At 40.0% G+C, this 15,314-nt stretch overlaps 1 protein-coding gene across 2 annotated transcripts in view; it reads right to left on the minus strand.

Annotated features, from left to right (window-relative positions):
* Positions 1-11,880: 11,880 nt before the first annotated feature.
* Positions 11,881-15,314, minus strand: part of GRIK4 (glutamate ionotropic receptor kainate type subunit 4) — a 637,398-nt gene continuing 633,964 nt past the window's right edge. The window contains exon 22 of one of the 2 annotated variants that reach the window (XM_033098464.1): positions 11,881-14,733. In XM_033098464.1, the coding sequence (XP_032954355.1) occupies positions 14,377-14,733 (357 nt within the window). In that variant the 3' untranslated portion in view covers positions 11,881-14,376. The remainder of the gene's footprint in view (positions 14,734-15,314) is intronic. The other variant, XM_033098465.1, reaches the window with a different exon arrangement.

Consider the following 15,314-nt stretch of genomic DNA (forward strand, 5'->3'; position numbering starts at 1 on the left):
CCAGCATTGTTCTTTTGTCTTAAGATTGCTTTGGCTTTTTGGGTCTTTTGTGGTTCCAAACAAATCTGGTGATTTTTTGTTCTATTTCTTTAAAAAATGCCATTGGGATTTTGATGGGGATTACATTAAATCTGGATATTGCTTTGGGTAATATGGCCATTTTAACTATGTTGATTCTTCCAATCCATGAACATGGAATGTCTTTCTATTTTTTTGTGTCTTCTTCAATTTCTTTTAAAAATGTCTTGTAGTTTTCAGCATATAGGTCTTTCACATCCTTGGTTAAGTTTATTCCTAGATATTTTATTCTTTTTGCTGCAATTGCAAAAGGAATTTTTTTTTTATTTCTTTTTCTGAGATTTCATTGTTAGTATATAGGAATGCAATAGACTCTTGTATGTTGATTTTGTAGCCGGCAACTTTACTGTATTCCTTGATTGTTTCTAATAGCTTTTTGGTGGAGTCTTTAGGGTTTTCTATATATAGCATCATGTCATCTGCAAAGAGTGATAATTTAACTTCTTCATTCCCAATTTGGATGCTTTTTATTTCTTTCTCTTGCCTGATTGCTCTGGTGAGGACTTTCAACACTATGTTGAAAAGCAGAGGTGATAGGGGACAGCCCTGTCGTGTTCCTGAACGTAGAGCAAAGGGCTTCAATTTTTCACCGTTAATTATGAGATTAGCTGAGCGATTGTCACATATGGCCTTTATTATGTTAAGGTCTTTTCTTTCTATACCTATTTTATTAAGTGATTTAATCATAAATGGATGTTGTATCTTGTCAAATGCTTTTCCTGCATCAGTTGATAAAATCATATGATTTTTGTCCTTTATTTTGTTTATGTGATGTATCACATTGATGGATTTGCGTATGTTGAACCATCCTTGTGCCCCGGGGATGAACCCCACTTGGTCATGATGAATAATCTTTTTAATGCATTGTTGCATTCGATTTGCTAGAATTTTGTTTAGGATTTTTGCATCTGTATTCATCAGAGATATTGGTCTGTAGTTCTCTTTTTTTGTGTTGTCCTTACCAGGTTTTGGTATCAGTGTAATGTTGGTCTCATAAAATGAGTTAGGGAGTACTGTCTCTTCTTCAATTTTTTGGAAGAGTTTGAGCAGGTTTGGTATTAGATCCTCTTTGAAGGTTTGGTAGAATTCAATAGTGAAGCCATTTGGTCCAGGACTTTTGCTTTTGGGAAGGTTTTGGATGACTCATTCAATTTCGTTACTGGTGATTGGTCTGTTTAGATTTTCCAGTTCTTCATGGTTCAGCCTAGGATGGCTATATGTTTCTAAGAACTTGTCCATTTCTTCTGGTTATTGAATTTGGTGGTATATAGTCCTTCACAGTATTCTTGGATGATCCTTTGTATTTCTGTGGTGTCCGTGATAACTTCCCCTTTTTCATTTCTGATTTTGTTTATTAGTGTCTTGTCTCTTTTTAGGTTAGTGAGCCTAGCCAAGGGTTTGTCAATTTAGTTAATCTTTTCGAAGAACCAGCTCTTTGTCACTTTAATTTTTTCTATTGTCTTTTTGTTCTCTATTTCATTTAGTTCTGCTCTGATTTTTATTATTTCCTTTCTTCTGCTAACCTTGGGTTTCATTTGTTTTTCTTTTCTAGTTCTTTAAGGTGTAATGTGAGGTTATTTTTTGGAGATTTTTCTTGTTTCTTGAAATAGGCTTATAATGATATAAATTTCCCTCTTAAAACTGCTTTTGCTGCATCCCCAAAATTTTGGTAGGATGTATTTTCATTGTCATTTGTTTCTATGTATCTTTTGATCTCTCCTCTAATTTCTTCTTTGACCGGTCGTTCTTTAAAAGTATGTTGTTTAATCTCCATGTATTTGTGTTTTTTCCTGCTTTCTTTTTGCAGTTGATATCCAATTTCAAAGCCTTGTGATCAGAGAATATGCTTGGTATGATTTCAATCTTAAATTTGTTGAGGCTAGTTTTATGTCCCAATATATGGTTTATCCTTGAGAATGTTCCATGTACACTAGAAAAAAATGTATAGTCTGATGTTTTAGAATGAAGTGCTCTATAAATGTCAATTATGTCCATTTCATCTAATGTGTCATTTAGGGCTGCTATTTCATTATTTATTTTCTGTTTTGATGATCTAACCATAGCTGTCAATGATGTATTTAGGTCCCCTAGTACAATTGTGTTTTGGTCAATTTCTTCTTTAGTTGTCTTAATAATTGCTTGGTATATTTCAGTGCTCCCTGATTGGGGGCATAAATATTGATGACTGTTATGTCTTCTTGTTGTATGAAATGTCCATCTTTGTCTCATTACCTTTTTCACCCTGAAATCTGTTTCATTTGATATCAGTATAGCTACATCTGATTTTCTCTGGATACCATTTACTTGGAGTGCAATTTTCACCCTTTCACTTTGAGTCTATGTTTGTCATTGCAGCTGAGATTCATCTCTTGGAGACAGCATGTGGTTGGGTTTAGCTTTTTGATCCAATCTGTTACTCTGTGCCTTCTTATTTGTGAATTCAGTCCTTTTACATTTAGGGTGATTATTGATATGTGAGGATTTCCTATCATTCTATCTTTAGTTTTCTGGTAAGACTGTGTTGCCATTGTTTCTTTGCCTTTTTGTTGTTGTCTATTATTTCTGTGTGGTGGTATTTTATGATGTTTCGCTTTGTTTCTTCTTTTATTACAGTATATATTTCAGTTCTGGATTTTTTGAGTGGTTACCCTTAAGTTTATGTAAAAGAAAGTTTAATATTTAGAGTATTCCATTTTCTTCAGCATGCCTACCTTCTCCATTCCCATATTCCGGTTCAGGCCTTTACTCTCCTCCTTTTTATGTTTTGGTTGCCACAAATTGTCCCTGTTGATGGTGGTCAAATAACCTCCTTTAGTATTTCTTGTAATGCAGGTCGTGTATTAGAAAATTCCCTCAGCTTCTGTATGTCTGGAAAGGTCTTTCTTTATTCCTCCTTCATATCTAAAGGATATCTTTGCTGGATGTATTATTCTTGGCTTATTATTTCTCTCATCCAATAATTTGAATATTTGGTTCCTCTTCTTCCTGGCTTGTAGAGTTTCTGCTGAAAAATCTGATGATAATCTAATGGGCTTCCCTTTGTAAGTTACCATCTTCTTTTCCCTGGCTGCCTTGAGGATTCTTTCTTTGCCCTTGACTTTAGACAGCTTCAATACGATGTGCCTTGGAGAAGGCCTGTTGGGATTGAGGTAATTAGGTGTTCTATTTGCTTCTTGGATTCGAGGATCCAGTTCTGTCCATAAGTTTGGGAAGTTCTCATCCACAATTTTGTTTGAATATATTCTCTGTTCCCTTCTCTCTTTCTTCTCCTTCTGGTATGCCCATTATTCTTATATTGCTCTTTCTGATGGAATTAGAAAGTTCTTATAGAGTTCTTTCATTTCTTTTACATCTCAAGTCTTTTACTTCTTCCATCCTTGTCATTTCCAGGTTTCTATCTTCAATGTGACTAATTCTTTCCTCCATCTGGTGAACTCTACTACCTACGCTGGCTATTTCATTCTTCGTTTCTTGTATTGAGTTCTTAATCTCCAGAAATTCTATTTGGTTCTTTTTTAAAATTTCAATCTCTTTCGTAAAATGTTCATGTTGTTCTGTGATTGTGTTTCTGAGTTCATTATACTGCCTTTTTGTGTTTTCTTGCATCTTGCTGAGTTTTCCAGAATTCTAATCTTGAATTGTCTGTCATTTAAGTCACATATTTCCATATCTTTAAGTTCCTTTTCTGGAGACTTTTCACTTTCTTTCTGAGCTGTCTTGTTGCCTTGGTCATTCATGGCAGTTAATGATTTGTTATTTCTCTGCCTATACATCTACAGGAGTGGGTTCTTGAATAGGTTGACAGGAAGAGGTCTTTGTTTTGTTTTCCAGTACGTGTTTGTATAATGTTTTATTTTCTCACCGACTGTAGCCTTTTTTTTTCTCTCACACTGTAGTGTTATGTTTTCTCTGCACTAGTCCAGCTTCTCACACAACAGGGTGATTCTCTGGAAGGTGGGCTTCTCCTTTGTTAACAGTTCCCCTGGGTCATAGGGTACTGCATCTCTGTGGGGATGCAGAGAGCTTTTTAAGTTCCAAAGCTCTTCCTGCACCAGATTCAGAGCCCATATGTTTCAGCAGTTCTGTTTACTCCTGCAGCGATCTGCCCAGATAGGTGGGGACAAGGGTGGGGTCAGTTGTGAGAATTGGCCCAGAGCAATGGCGGCGACCACCACCACAGCCGGTCCTGCTTCCATAGCTCCCTCCCCTTTGCCGGAACTAGTTTGGCTGCAAATCTGTGTCTGCCGACTGCAATTCTGAGAACTGCAAATATTCTGTTCTTTTGATCTGACACTGCTACTGTTCTGCTTCTAGCACTGGGCAGGTGGGTGCGGGGCGAACTCTGGGAGGGTAGGGAGGGGGCGGCTAGTCTCAGTGCCTAAGGCTTCCATTCTCTGCGGCAGTGAGGGCTTAAACCACCATTTTCAGCCTTCTTCCCTCAGTCTTTGCTCTGAGGTCTCTGCCGTGAGCATTGGGTTCAGCCGTGTTATATGCTGTCCCCTCAGCCCTGTGGGCCATAAGCCGAGCCCTAGCAGTCCGAGTTCTTCCCTCTCCCGCAGCTGCGGTAGCTCTGGGATGCAGCGAGCTCGGAGCACTGAGCTAGGTCTGCGTCCTGCGCCCGCCCGCGCGGCTCTGTCTCTGCACTTCTCCCTTCCCTCCTTCCCTGCTCATGCAATTTGCCCACCTTTTGGTGAATTCAGTAGTGAGACTCTTCGTCTTGCCTGTCTGCTGAGCAGGGAGTCCTTTGTGGAGTTATAGTTTTTCAATTTGTAGTAAATTCCAGGAAAGATTTCCAGAGGCTCACCTCACGCCGCCATTTTGATGATGTCTCCACATACAGTCTATATAATTTCTTATTACATCTTTTGTAATCATTTATTTCATTATTAAATAAATTCGTCTATTATTTTGTACCAATGTGTTTCATATCTCTTCAACAAGATAATAATGTTTTGTGTTGTAAAGTTTCCCTCTTGTGTTATAGTTATGTACATTTGTCTCCTTAACAGAGGACATATTTAAAGAATGATATTCTGAAGGTAGACTCCATGCTTGACAATTATAGGATCTCAAGGTTGGAATGACAAAGACTTCACTAAAAATAGTAAAGACTTGCACCCAGGCAGCTATGTTCAAATACTAGTTCTACCATTGATTTCTAAATTGATGGTGCCCAAGTAAAATAGTTTTCCTTTTCTGTAATATGAGGAAGATAATATCTACCTGTTGTAAATATAAAAATTGCATATATAAAACACAGAGTATATTATCTGGTGATTTTTTAAGTATTCAAGAAAATATAGCTATTATTATTGATTACTCTTCTATAATCATCATCATAATAGGTCATCTATTCTGACTTCCTACAAAATATAAGTATCCTCTGTGGTATCCTTAATTGGCTAAGGTAGCTCTGATGTCACTAACTTGCATACTTACAGTGATAGGGAACTCGTGCTTTGTTTAAAAATTCTTTCTTTTATTGATCTATATTCTGTATCTCAGAATGTACCCACAAACCTCAATTGTATACACAAAACTTTCTCCCTCCCCACCAGTGCAAACATAGCATTTAATAAAGGTTTAGTGGTTTGACTTGATAGACTTACCTCTTTGGGCACAATGTCTTGGGTGTAATCCTAATGGCAGGGAGATGAACCACTGACTACTAATAGAGGCCTGACTACTAGAGGGTCCTTCCAGATTTACAAGTGTAGGTGGCAAACTTCTAGATCTACAAGGCTGTTATATATAATTTTCCTCATTTAGATTGTTATCTCTGATCACTGAACAGGACTCTTTCTCTGGAAGAAAACACAGCAGCTGAATGCTTTTATTAACTAATTTACTGTTCAGGTTCATTGAGGTGTGCTATCTTAAAACTATCAACCCTATTTTTTGTTAATCAGAAACACTGTCAGAGAATCTAACAAAAAATCTTGCAGTAAAGTTCCATCTCCTGAGTAATATATTTAGCGTCTCTGATGATATCTGAGCATTTATGGAAGCAGGTGGTTTCCAATCTAATGTAAAATATTAGGGGTGAACAGAGTTACAGAATAAAAATGATTTATCTGCTTCAACAACAAAAAGCAAGAGTCCCACCCTGTTTCCCTGAAAATAAGACCCAGCCGGACAATCAACTCTAATGCATATTTTGGAGCGAAATTAACATAATACCCGGTATTATATTATATTTGTTAAATTATATTATATTATATTATATTATATTATATTATATTATATTATATTATATTATTATTATATTAAAGACCCGGTCTTACATTATACTAAAATAAGACCGGGTCTTATATTAATTTTTGTTCCAAAAGACCCATTAGAGCTGATTGTCCGGCTAGGTCTTATTTTCGGGGAAACATGGTAGCTAATAAAAATCATGCACATACGGAGCCCTGCCTATGTTCTGTCTTTTCTGGAGCAACCCCTCTCCTCAGTGGGATTAGGTGGTGTGACACAATGGAAGATACCTGGGCAAGGGAGTCAGAGAGAACTGGGTTTGAATCTCTACCTTTCGCTATTGAAGCTGTCTTTCACTAGCTGTGTAACTTTGGACATGTTATTTAGCTTTCAGAAGCCTTTATTTTCTCTCCTGAAAATAGTCATATTTAACTAAGATTGCTATCACAAGGATTAAATAAACAAATGTTTGTCGTGTATTTGGCATGTAGCTGATACTGAAGAAAGGCTGGTTTCTTCCCTCCACTCTCTTCCTTTTTCTTTGATTTAAACATTAACGCTAAGGAAAATGCAGCTTTCTTCTAAACTCATCAAAACCAGCCAGATGTCTCAATATGATAATGAGTCTACCTGCTAGAACCATAACTTGTTGACTTTCAAACTGTTCTGATGTTTTCACATTTTAAAAGCAAGCCACGAGAGGGAAACTTTTTCAGTTTCCTTGGAGAGTAAGGTGGAAACTGAAGTTGATTTTCATTATTTTGGTAAAGAAGATTACATTTATTCTGAGCAAGTACTACCTTGATGGGCTTATATTGAAATAGATGGCCTATGAACCATGTTTTGTTAGTTTTATTTTAGAGCAGAAATCACTTTTTGAGGATAATGAGAAGGGAGAAGGCTGATTGATTTTTATTTTTAAACTAGCATAGGAACGGAGAGGCTGAAGTCCTGCAACCTGTGTAGAAGGCATGTAGATGGCTGGAAGAAAACACTCCTTCATACTTACTGATGGGAGCCAACTCTCCACTAGCCTACAAATATTATCAACCTGCTCTACCCACAGGTTCATGCCAGTAAAATAAAGGAAATCATATTTTTTGCCTGGTATAATTTATTAAGTTGTTCTGTACACAGTTACTTTAAATCAAGGGATTATTAGCATATTCCTGCCTCTCAGTTTCACACCTCTGGCATTTTTATGTACATTTTCACTCAGTTGAATTTGCCTCATTTTGTCTTAGGAACCAAGTATGTGTAAGGAATCCTATGCACTGTGAAAAAATAAAGAGAAAAAAGGCATTTTCTCTGCACTTTAAGGGCCTTCAGTAGGCAGGGGTAAAGGAACAGCACATGCGTTGAGCACATGTAATTCAATGTAGAAAATGACAAGGGCCATAAAGAAAGATTGGGAATGTTCAGGAGAGGGAGAAGTTATCTCCCATCCAAATACTACCCAGGCCCAACCCTGCTTAGCTTCCGAGATCAGACAAGGCACATTCAGGCTGGTATGGCAATTGACACGAAGGGGATAGGTTATTTCCTTACTCCCTCGGGGAAGGGGACCATAGGAGACTTTACAGGGGAGATGAGACTTAAGCTGGATCGTAAGGGTGCATAGGCTTTGGCCATGTGGAGATGAATGGGGAGGGCATTCCAGGGCGTGGAAACTGCCAAAGCAAAGGCAGAGAAGAAAAGCATGGGATAAATGGGATAAATAAGAAGTAGTCAGTAGTGTGGTTTGATTGCAGTGTGAAATAGAAAGTAGCCGAGAAAAGTATCCGGGGAATGTTGAAAGATCAGCAGGGGCTGCATCAGCCAGGGCCTTAAATCCTCTGGAAATAATGGTAGCCTCAGCAAATCTGCTGTTTTATTTGAAACAGAAGATATGGTATAAAACAAGGATATGGAATAAAAATGTTATTTCTGAATTCTGTACTTTATCAGATAACCTAACCACTCAAATTTGAACAATTTCATTGTCTGACTTTTCTGAAAATTATTTTCTGTCTAAAAGGGACATGGCTGTTGATAAGTACAGAGTAAATAAAAGTCAACCTGCATTGCTCTTGTTCAATAACGCTGTAGGCAGAATGCTTTGTGTGGTCTTATTAATGCCAGAGGAACTTTGTTTTGCAGCTGATAGAAGGGATAGGTTTTAAGAAGTCGGCTTGGACATCTGATCATTCGACTGAGAATGGGACACACACACACACACACACACACACGCACACGCACACACCTTTATTTCATGCATCTACCTATGCATTTGGTTTAGAAATAAATTACATCAAAGACCACTCAGTGAGAACTAAGCCACTAAAAGCCAGAAGACTAAACCCAGCTATGTTATCCAGAAGCAGGGAGAAAGGCTGAAGTGATAATGGGAAGTATCTTCCCTCTTTTGACATGGACATAAAGCGCAGTGACAGGAACCTGGAGGTCTGTGCTAAATGGCCCCTTCCTCACACCAGTTTAGCTTGAATGGGGGGGGGCAAAGATAAACAACTTTAAGTCTCTTTGCACAAAACTACTATTCATCTGATCCTCTTTAAGCCAGTTTTTAAAGTCCTGTCACCACACTGGAGTGTGTGGGCATGCATAGGCTCCTAGTAATGCTGTCCTGTGCTATTATCCTGCTTGTGAATTCTCTCTCTTGAGCTTCACATTCAACCAAAGTTTGGTAATTTAAAATGTTTTCCTATGCTCACTTAGTGCCATAGGATGACAGATGATGCAGAAATGGAAGTTATATACTGTTATTTTTAATGGAAACGCTACTAAGAATCTCATCAGACCAATCCGAGTAGAAAAACTTTCCAGGCTGATCCCATGTGCTACAGACAACAGGGTGGTTTAACGGACTGAAAAGAAAAATCGTTCCAAATGTTCCTATACATCAGAAATTTGGGGGTTTGGTTCTGTATTGATTTTTTACATTGGTTCCACACCTTCATTCTGTATTCACACTCCTTCCCCTCAATTTAAAAATTGTTATTTTTTATTTTTAAAGAGCTCATAGTTCACTTCGGACAATTTCATTGCTATTTCACTTAGTCTTTCTATGTTCTGTAGTGCTAGGCTCTTTGTCCCTGCAGCTAATCCCAGTAATATAACTTAAAGAAACCTGGAAATGAGATAGTTGTGAAAGTCTCTAATCAGTGTTGGCAGCAAACAGGAAGAAGCATAATAAGAGAGCCAGAATCATGTAAAATCAATCAAACAAGCAAGCAAACAAACAAACAAACCCACTGTGGGTGAAAACAAAACAACAGTAACAACAAGCTCTTATCAACATAGCGCTGAATTCATCAACATGAGTTAACCATGTCACTTCAAGGGAGATGACCCCAAATCTTGTTTTTATACACATCAAAAAAATGTTTCTTTTGTGTGTGTGTCCAGTTCTATAATACATCATCTGTATGTTGCATTGTGATTACCACCCCACAAAGAAAACATTTTAACAACTCCAAGGCACAATGCTGCTTCTCCCACTAATATCTATCTCAACTACCTAGGAGAATCTTTAGTCCCTCTGAATTTCCACGTGGTTTATATTCCAAATCATACACCCCAGCGCTTTGATTCTGTGCTTCACTTTCACTGTTTCTTACAGGTAAGTTTTATCTTCCCAGACAGAGTACAGTTCTTCTACCTCTTCATCATTTTCCATAGAATTAATGTGATGCTGCATGTTAGAGAAATACCCTCTCAAGGTCACCCACCAATCTATGAAAATGTGCCAACAGGATGAGAGGTTCTTTGGTCCCTGTTCCCCTCTGACTTTTAACAGAGTCAAGAGAGAACATTAGATTGCGCACAGGGAATACTGAAATGGGCAGGATTCTTTAGTTAATTTTCAAGCAGGAGGATCACTGCACATATGTATTTGACCTCCATCCTTTATAGTATAGACTCTATACTTCTAACTTGTTAATAGGGTCAAATCCCAACACACAACATCAGTCACAAGGCACCAATTTCCTAACATGCTTCAGTAAATCCCAGCCAGTAAGATATTTATACACATACTCTTAGTAAATTTATGGGTAGATGCTCAATTTCTTTATGACTCTTCTCAGGGCCTCAACTCTTCTGCCATTTCCGATCAGAGAGGTTGTTTTCCACTGTCTTGCCTTCTTAGACTTTTTTCTTTCTTGATCTCAGCACTAGTTCAGCTATTTGTGTAATGGTAATATTAGTGTTTTTTCATTCATTCTTCAGATTTAGAAATTAGTATGAAATTAATAAAATTTGAATGATAATGTTCTTTCAATAATGACAGGACTTCTCTTGCCTGGTTACCCTTAAATTACAATGGGGTTGTTGACTTCTTCAGCTCTAAAACTTGGAGATGTTTTTCCTCTAGAAGCCACACACACACACAATTTATTTAATTTTTTTCCTGTGAGATGAGTTTTCTAAAGGCATGACATCACCAATCTTTGAGGAACAAATTGTAGGATGACAAGGTTGTCAGCCTCTGAGGGCACTCTGTTTGGGTCATGGTGGGGGACTTGCTTGTGAGGAGAAAGTCACCTTTCACAGAAAGGCACTGGAAACAATCCACAGCTCAAAGCAACTAAAGGTTTAATTTCTTTGAGAAGGCCCCATAGGAAGCACTAGCTTTAAGCAAAATCTTTATGAAAGGATTCCTTCTCTGAATTTTCCAAACAGGCCTCTTTGTTATTACCCCAAGAGAGCTGACAACCAGTCAGGGAATCAAATCTCCCTTATCATTTCCAGACTATTTTACCTTGCTGCACACACCCCACTGGCGGGAGGGCCACAAATGGTTCTCTCAAGCTTCAGTCAAACCAATCTGCCCGTGTCTGAAATGCCCCAGCCCTTTCTGGTCTCATGTATTTGACTCCTACACCATGGGGAAGTCCCCTTGGATTCCAAAAGAAAATTAAACTCCTTGGAATCCAAAACTAATAAACTTTCACAGAGTGGCCCCAGGTGGATTGGTTATCGTGATATTTCAGTCTCACTTAACCAATAAGAGGGCCGGTTGGCAAGCTCCCAGGATGAATATTCTCATATGAGCATTGGATTAGAGGAAGCCAAAAGATTTTCGGCCATCTACATGCTCAACTTACACCCCACCTGAGTTCTGAGGTAGAGATCTTGTGACGGTTGGGGCCTTGCAAGGCAATTAAAAGAAATAAAGCAAAGTATTATATTTTAATTGATGTAATCTTCAAGCTCCCAGTGGAATCTGGGGTGATATCTGACTAGAGTTACCCTAGGTATCAATAGATGACTATTCTGTGAAAGTGCATTTAGGAAGACAAAACCCTACGAATCCTGAACTTCATTAACATGTGTATCTGTTTGGGGTGGGGGGTCGGGGGGTGGGGGGCGGTGGGGATTGGCTCAGACTCCTAGGACTACAAATTGAAAGAAGCCACCTAGACTTTTCTGGGATCTGAACAGAAAGCCGAAGGGGGTGGGGAAGTGGAGAAGGCAGTGGAGAGAGGGATAGAGAGAAGGGTAGGTGGAGGGCAAGACAAAGTTGGTTTTTATATTTTTATTTGCTTTTAGAGTGCCAGATATTAGACACACCAAACCAAAATAGCTTCCATCCATCACTAACCATTTCAGGGTTTGTTTCTGTTTTATTGTAAATATTTCAGTCAAAGAAAGATAAACAGACAAGAAAAAACTGTTTTATACAGAGTCAGATAGAAAATACAGAATGGAAAAGAAAGCCAACAACCAACAGATAAAACATGGAGACAAACGAAAGAAGAGAACGGCTGGTTGCAAATTCACTCACCAGCTTGGGTGGGGTGCAGTGGTGGTCTCAGCAGCTAATAGAAACCGTCTAGCTTTGTCAGTCTTATCTTTATTCCAAACAGTGAAAGGAACAGACTTTACAAATGATTCATTGGGACATTTATTTCTCTAATCTATTTTAAAAAGCTTGTTATTGATCAAGATATCCTGCTCGTAAAAATGAATTTTTTTAAAAAAAGCAACCCTTCTCACCCCAAATGTGATCTGACAGTAGGGACCACATTGTCAGAAGCAAGGGATGGGGCTGTGGGTTGGAGTAGTGTGGCACCATTGGGGTCTGTGATCCGTCGGCTTCTGGTGCCCTTCCCACCAAATCCACATTTCTCCATGAGGCAAGGTTTAAAAAAATGCTCATTCCTGCACAGCTTGCTATCATTTAGTGGTTAAAAAGGCAAACAATTAAAAAAGGATTCAAATTCATGAGACAGAAAGTCAGTCTAGGACAAAACTGGCATCTGTTATAGGAATAATCAGGTTACCATTTGGCCCCCAGAGTGGCAGCTCTAACTAATTACCCTGGCACAAAGAGGATGTTGACCTACCCAAACGGCAAAATCATGGAATTAAGCTCAGCATCTTCCAAAGATATCTGTATTCTAATGCATTCAGAACAGAAACAATGTGAGGACAATTTGATTCAAGGTTGTGGTGGAGGTGGTGATAGCGGCTATTTATTTCTTACTCTCTCTGAATTTTTTAAGTTTACAATCAGAAATTGCATAGAATTTGTTTCCTATCAGAAAATGAAAACCTTCTTTATGAACCCCAATTGGTGAAGCAAAGGTCAAGCAGTTGTTGGAAGCCTCACCCCTTCCATCAGATGAGGGCTCCGGACCCTGCAAACATTGGACAAGCAGAAGGATGACTAGCGGCCATCTGAAAGCCTGGAAAGCATCCGAAACTCTGATTTTGTAGATGGAAGAGAAGTTCAATACTTTATTAAAGTCACACAAGAGAGCCACTGCTCACACTGAGCTTAGGATTGAAGAGTTCCTAGTTCCTAGGCCTGTGTATTGGCTACAAGACCCACCTCTCTCCCAGGAACATGTCAAATTCTTGATTACTTAAGGTCTTTCCATTTAATAAACACACACACGTGCACACACACCCCCACATACACGTTTGCACCCAGGTCTCATGTCTAATAGCAAAAACCCACTCAATCCATGTTAACCCTGGGTGCCTGGCTTCACAGGCAGCGACTGAGTTTGGTTAAAAAGAGGTGCAGTTGATAAAGTGTGCACCATACACACAGGGTGGCTGTTCCTTCCTCTTCTGTGACCAGTACGTTCCATCTGAAGGCAAGGGTGTGTTTTGGGAAATTGTATCTTCCCTCTCTGCTTTTTAAAAAAGGCCCCAGATCATCTGTGCACTCTGCTCTCCTGACCTATCTCTCTTCTGAGATCACATTCACAAAAGACCAAATCAAACCCAACGATAGTGAAAATCAGAAAGAGAAAGAGAAAGAAAAGACATATTAACCGCTGAAACGCCACACATTTCAAAGTCTCTCTGAGTAAGCTATGAGTTAACTGGTTTTCAGGATTTTAAAAATTACTTTAATGGACTTTTATTTGAGACTCAATATCTTATTCTTAAGACCCTTCTCCTATACCCAGAGAGTTCAGCACCTGAAATCTGAAGCACTGGCTGCTCCATGTCCTAAAATTCAGAAAAAAGGATCAGGGATTATTTAGATTTCCATTCCCTAACTTAGTCTCCTCCTGCAAATAAGCAAAACAATAGAATTGAGAAGACAACAAAGAAAAAAAGGAGGGAGGAGGAGGAGAGAGAAGGGGAAAGAAAAGAAAAAAAAAATTAACAAAAAACATGGATATCCAGAAAAGAAAAACTTCCCTGTTGAGTTTATTATTATTATCATTATTTTCCTGTAAGAACTACACCCAGAGTACAGTGGTCCCTTCCTAAGGGGGAATTCCACTGATGACTCCACCAACTCAATGGACGTGTCTGAGCAGGTACCCCCACCCCAGATTCTGTCATTTTGGCGGGAGGGAAAGGCCCAGGGGAGAAACTGGGTTCTTGTGGTCTTGGGTTGGGAGGGAGAGCGTCCCTTCCCCACTTGGGTGCAGTGTCTCTGAGTGGACCTAGTTCCCGGATAAGGGTGCTGCCTCTGGCTGGGATTCGGGCTCTTTGATCCTTTTGTAAAGTTACTGAATCCCAAATCCGGAGAGAAGTGTCGAAGTCCTACCAATCTGGGATCTGGACAAACAAAAGTGCCGCCAGGCCCTTCCGCCTCTGCACCTGGCCTCTGAGCGTCCTGTCCCACGGGGGCTACTCGGGCTCGCTGCTGTTGGTGGTCTTGTCCCATTCCAGACTCTCCTCGCTGCGGGCAGGCGACGGCCGCGCCCGCAGGCCCTGGAACCTGCGGCACTCGGGGCAGACCCGTATGTGGGTGCAGCCACGGGCTACCAAGGCGGCCTCTTGGGCTAGTCTCTGCGCCAGCTGGTCCGGCTCCCCGGCCCCGCACAGCTTGCCATTGCTGAGCGTCGCCGTGCCCCGCGGCCGCCGCTCTTCCGGGATGGGGGGCCGGGGAGGCGGCACCGAAGGGCGCCGCCGGCGGGGGTGGACACTGTCCTGACACAGGATGATGCTTCGCAGCTCGGTCACCATCTCCTGGCAGACAGACACCTGGGGAAAACAAGAATGTCACAGCCCAACCTCTCAGACCCAGCCCCTGCTGGTCCCCTGCGCGTCTGTTCCATTGGAGGCTTAGGGAGCAGTGTCACAGAATCATATAATCTTGGGTATGAAGATTATATGAAGGCCTTTCAATCAATGTCCTCACTCCCACCTCCCATTTAATATTCAAACGCCCTGTGTACCATAATGTTCAACAGCCCTGACAACTGGTTGCCCAACTTTGAACACCTTCAAAGACCGTGACCTCCCCATGTTAAGAAAGCGTCCCTACCATTTTTTCACATTTCTGTCTACTGCTTCAGTCTACGGAGTTAACAATTCTTCCCCTGAAGTTTTCATCCATTGATATTAGTTAAATTTGGACACTGAAGCCTACTAAATAACCCCTCCACTGCATGTCAGTCTCTCAACTATTTGAAAAAACTACCTTATCTCCACCAACATTTTGTATTCAGGCTAAAGATGCTCATTTCTTTTAATCAACTGGTTGGAACTGGAAAGGATGCATCCTAAAGGTTAGAACAACAGAAGCCACAACAATACTACTGCTCCAGGTCCACAATCTCCGG

Source organism: Rhinolophus ferrumequinum, chromosome 25 (genome assembly GCF_004115265.2).
Source record: "Rhinolophus ferrumequinum isolate MPI-CBG mRhiFer1 chromosome 25, mRhiFer1_v1.p, whole genome shotgun sequence".
NCBI classification, from domain to species: domain Eukaryota; kingdom Metazoa; phylum Chordata; class Mammalia; order Chiroptera; family Rhinolophidae; genus Rhinolophus; species Rhinolophus ferrumequinum.